This window comes from Pinus tabuliformis, chromosome 2_2 (genome assembly GCF_031772625.1).
Source record: "Pinus tabuliformis cultivar Carrire ecotype Pingquan chromosome 2_2, CPIR1, whole genome shotgun sequence".
NCBI lineage: Eukaryota > Viridiplantae > Streptophyta > Pinopsida > Pinales > Pinaceae > Pinus > Pinus tabuliformis.
Genome location: NC_142300.1, coordinates 995,646,992 through 995,652,214, shown reverse-complemented (window position 1 = coordinate 995,652,214; position 5,223 = coordinate 995,646,992). Strand labels below are relative to the sequence as shown.

Here is a 5,223-nt window from a genome sequence, read left to right as displayed (position 1 = left end):
AAACCACTGATTGGATATATACCTATCATCTCTAATCTCATGAAAGACTGGTATTGTTTTCATTTTCTGAGTGCCAGTGATTTAGATACCATTCAGAAACGTCCCTGGGTTCATAAAAGGAGTTTCCTTGCCCTTTACAAGTGGTATATTGGGTACAACCCACTGAAGAACACTCCTTCAAATAACTTAATATGGGTCAAACTCCCTGGTCTTCCCCTGGAGTTGTGGTCGAAGGAAACGTTAACTGAGATAGGTAACGCCATAGGAAAGTGTGTCTATGTTGACCCAAGATGTCTTGGGGAAAAGGACAAGCGAATAGCATGGATTCTTATAGAAAAGGCTTTCAGGGGAGGGTTTCCCGACCACATAGAGATAGCTTGGAGAGATTTAAAAATAGATCAGAGATTGGATTTTTGGGGAATCCCCTTTAGATGTTCAGCATGTCACAGGACAGGTCACCTGATCAAAAACTGCCCTCGGCACCTTGCTCCAAAAAACAGGCCGCATCATGGACAAATCTGGACTGATACCAACAAATATAAGATTAATCCCCAACCTCCTGAAAAGGAAAAGCCTTCTTCCACAATTAGCTTATCTCCGTCAGATCATGATGAGTTGCAAGAATTTACAAATACCGAAAAATATACCAGTCATTATTCACAGGATATTTCCCATCCATCAATACTGTCTCAGAGTCATTGCACCATGCCGGAAAGCTCGAGAAGGCTAAGATCCACTCCTGATAAAATGACCCAAGCTATTTAGTGTTCGCCCCCTTAGAACGAAATGATGATAAAGAAGTCCCTCCCCCTCCTCCGTCTACCCAGCCTTTCAAAGATTTTACTGTGGGCTCCCAAACCATATTTATTTCATCACCCTCGCCATCGCCCAAAAAGGGAGTTGTTCCATCTATGAAAGGAAAAGAGCCAATGATTTCAGCTACCCCTCTAAATTCCCCCGTATCATCTCCAACAAATTTGCTTGATAGTGACATAGACTATCTTCTAAGCAAGAAGTCACTTGAACTGGAACCCTTAACCATTCATAAACCACGGAAACCATCGCCTTCTCTTATAAGCCCTGACTCTGCAAGAAATATAACAGTGAGAAGGAAAAATAACAGAGGCAGTCGACATTTTAGGGGGAGGGTGGTTTACGCAGATAGAGAAGTAAGGAACCTGTCTCTTATTGATGTTCCCATCATTGATATGTCAGAGAATCGGCCTCTTAGAGCAAGAGTGGCTGAAGAAACCCCTCAATAACTTTCATCATATCTATGAACATAAGAGGTTTGGGAGCAGACCAGAAATTTTTGGCGCTAAAGAATCTTTTTCACTTAGCTCAGCCAAAAATTATATTAATACAAGAAACTATGCATAGCAATACTGCATCCATCTCCTATTTTAGGAAAATGTTTCCCACCTGGCACTTGGTTGCCTCGGAAGCCAATGGCCTGTCAGAGGGGTTGGCCGTCTTATGGGACCCTGTTTGGATTAGAGCAAAGGCTTACAAATGCTTCACGAGCATTCTCATCGCGGCCTCTGTGCGAGGAAAAGATTGTCCCATTAATATTTTAAATATCTACGCTCCATACAAAAACAGGTTCCCTTTCTGGGAAAAATTATTTGCATCAGAAATTTTTGATATTGAATGCTTGATGATTGCAGGAGATCTCAATGTAACTCTAAATCCAGAGGAACGATGGGGGAAAAGCAGGAAAAGGGACCCGCTGGCAGATCGTATCAAATATGAACTTCTGCACAGAAATCTTGTAGACATAAATCCTGCTAAAATGATGCCAACATGGGACAATGGAAGGATAGATGAGGCGTATATTGCAAAAAGAATTGATCGATTCATTGTACATGTTAGCATTATTGATAGAATGGGTATGCCTTACTCCTCCATTGGAAATGTATTCATATCTGACCATAGGCCGATATATCTCAGTTGGAGGGAAAAGGGGTTTAGGAAAGGGTACCCGTTTAAATTTAACAGGTCATGGCTAGAAGAACCAGATTTTAATGATATCATAACAAAAACCTGGAAGGAGTTATCAGCAAGAGACAAGATCCCCCCTTTTCTGACATTTAGAGACAAATTGGCATCGATGAGAAAGGTTGTAAAAGAATGGCAGTTTAAGAAAAGACACATGGACAGAAAGGCTCTTCGGGAAATACAGATGGAACTGGATAGTATATCCGGAGTCCTGGCTGCTAATACTTTCCCTTTTAATATGAGATGCCGTATTAATGAGCTAGAAAGGAAGAAACATAAAATTCTGAAGCAGGAAAAAGCCTCATGGAGACTCAAGAGTAGGGCGATTTGGCTCAAGGAAGGAGACAAAAACACCAAATTTTTTCATAAGTACGCGAATTCCAGGCGTGAGAAAAACTCCATATGGAAAATAAGTGATGGTCAGGGGGGCTTCCTTTTCTCCCAACAAGACGCCCAAAAGGAAGCTGTAAGATACTTTGAAAAACAATATAAAAGATTGGATGTTTGTACGTTTCAGGATATTTTATGGGGCATAGATACGTTCCCTCAAATGTTTGATGATGTGAAAAATGAAGGCCTTTTCTAGTCCATAACAGAGGGGGAACTTCTAGGAGTTATGAAGTCCTTCAAGAAGGACAAATGCCCTGGCCCGAATGGTTGGACAATAGAATTCTTTATCCACTTCTATGATCTCATCAAATAAGACCTGCTGAGGATGGTTGAAGCAGTGAGAATCTTAGGCAGCATACACCAGATAGTGTCCTCCACTCAAATAGCACTCATCCCAAAGAAAATGGAGGCTGAATCCTTCCAAGGCTTTAGGTCGATTTCCCTCTGCAACATAACTTTCAAAATCATTACAAAAATTATTGCTGAAAGGATCAAATCTACTTTAGCTTGTTTTCTGACTAAGGATCAACATGCTTTTTTAAAAGGAAGAAATATATTGGATGCAGTGGCCAACACGCAAGAAAGTTTGTTCTCCATGCTATCAAATAAATCTGAAGCTACCATTTTGAAAATTGATTTGCAAAAAGCATATGATTGCTTAGATTGGGGGTTTATCAAATGATTATTAGCAAAGATTGCCCTGAAATCCAATATAATAAATTGGATCATGGCATGCGTGGAGAAAGTAAACTATGCCGTCATCATAAATGGGATCCCATCCCCTTTTTTCTTGTAGAAAGAGGTCTTCGTCAAGGCTGCCTCCTATCTCCTCTTTTGTTTATCTTAGCAATGAATTCATTAAGTCTTCATATAAGCAAAGCAGTTAGTGAAAACAGGTGTAGGCCCATGAAGATTTGCAGAAACAACTACATTTCGCATAACCTATTTGTAGATGATGTGCTCTTATTTGCAATGCTATGCAGAGTCACTTGGATACATCTTCATGGCATTCTGAAAATATTTCAAGGTGCTATTGGTCTTCAAATTAACAAATCAAAATCCATCATCTTCCATAATGATGTCAACGCGGAAACAGTAGAATGGATTTCAGCGTTGTTTGGGATAGAGATGAGGTCCATCAAAAACGGATTAAAATATTTGGGATTTTAGCTAAAAGCGAAGGGTTACTCTAATGCGGACTGGCAGTGGATAATAGACAGGTACTATAAAAAGATATCTGCTTGGGAATTTAAGTGCCTATCATTGGCAGGAAGAATTATTCTATCACAAGCAGTATTAATGCAACTTGCTGTATACTGGGCACACTTATTCTTCTTCCCTGCAAGCATTATCTAGAAAATGAATAAGATAACTGCAAACTTTATATGGGGCAGAAAATCAGAGTAGAGAAAATATCATCTTACTAGAATGGAAAAGATCTTTATGCCGAAGAATTCAGGTGGTTGGGGACTACTGGACTTGAGAACTTTTGGGAAGGCGCTCCTGTGCAAATCACTATGGAGAGGGATTTATGGAGAGGGCCTCTGGAGCATCACAATTAAGAAGAAATACATGGGCGACAAAGATGTGGCTCATTGGTATAGATTAGGGAGGATCGGATCTAAGTATGGGTCAACAATTTGGCGCAGCTTTCGAAAGATTGAGCACTATTTTCTAGAGAATTTGATATGGAGCTTTCAATCCGGAAATAGGATTATCATTGGAATAAACCCTTTCATATGTGGTTGTGAGAAGATATCCCCTCCAAAAAGATTCCTAAGCTTCTTCCATAGGAAGGGTTTCTTCACCTGGGACAAACTTATAGAAGCTTGGCAGGGCCCTATCCCTCTTTGGAAAGAGGCTGACAGTATGGGGATGTCTGAGTCTCTGGCAAGACATTGGAACATAATCAGAGATGGCTTGAGAAGCTGTGGTTTACATTGGTCCTTGCCTGAAGATGTTCTTATCTGGAAAGTGCCTAATGCAAGTGCCCAAGTTTGTGTTAAAGACATTTACAGGAACTTGATTGGTCTAAAAATACCGCGCGCTAGTCCTACTTTTCCATTAGTCTTCTGGAAAACCGGATGTCCTCCCAAATTAACATATTTCACATGGTTGGTGTTCCACAATAAGAACCTGTCTTGGGAAAATCTAAAAAAAAAAAGAAATTGGAATGGGCCGGGCTTTTGCTTAATGTGTGAATCAGCTGAGGAAAGCAACTTTCATATGTTTTTCCAATGCCAGAAAGCGCTGCTATTATGGTATGAACTGGCGGCTTTGTTTGGTTTCCCTGTTGTGACTCATGCTTCCACGCAAGAAGCTTTCCACTGGTGGAGTGGGCAGAAAGATTCTTGGAGACCTATAATCATCATAGTTCTTTGGTGTGTATGGAAGTGGAGAAACAATGTAATTTTTAAAGCCAGGAAAGAGCCTTTTATGGCTATGCTACAAAATGTTGTATCCTTTTATGATTCCCTGCCCAAGAATCACAAAAGAAAAAATGTCAATCGGAACGAGCAAGAAGATAATCACTCAGGGGTCCTAAGAGCATATTTTGATGGCGCTGCTCAGCAAAATTCTTGTGGCTGCGGGGTACATATCATTATGGACAAGAACCTTCATTATCTCATCTCATGGAATGGAGGAAAGGGTTCTAACAGTATGGCTGAGGTGATGGCTCTAGTGGGTCTTCTTACTTTCTGCATTTTCTTTGATATTCAGTTTGTTTCAATCTATGGGGATTCCAAAATCATGGTCGATCACGTTATGGGGAAATGCTATATCAGATGCCCACACCTTGCAGGTTGGATGGACAGAATCATGTACTTATGGGGT

The 5,223-nt window shown here is 40.5% G+C and overlaps 1 protein-coding gene across 1 annotated transcript; it reads left to right on the top strand.

Moving 5' to 3' along the window:
• The first annotated feature begins 1,411 nt into the window (after positions 1-1,411).
• Positions 1,412-2,584, top strand: LOC149196689 (uncharacterized). The gene has a single exon (XM_089408389.1). The coding sequence runs from the start codon at positions 1,412-1,414 to the stop codon at positions 2,582-2,584; it is 1,173 nt and encodes a 390-aa protein (XP_089264515.1).
• The last annotated feature ends 2,639 nt before the right edge of the window (positions 2,585-5,223 follow it).

Bases quoted from the DNA above. Each gene is read 5' to 3' on its own strand.
- LOC149196689 (XM_089408389.1), top strand. From the start codon at position 1,412: ATGTTTCCCACCTGGCACTTGGTTGCCTCGGAAGCCAATGGCCTGTCA.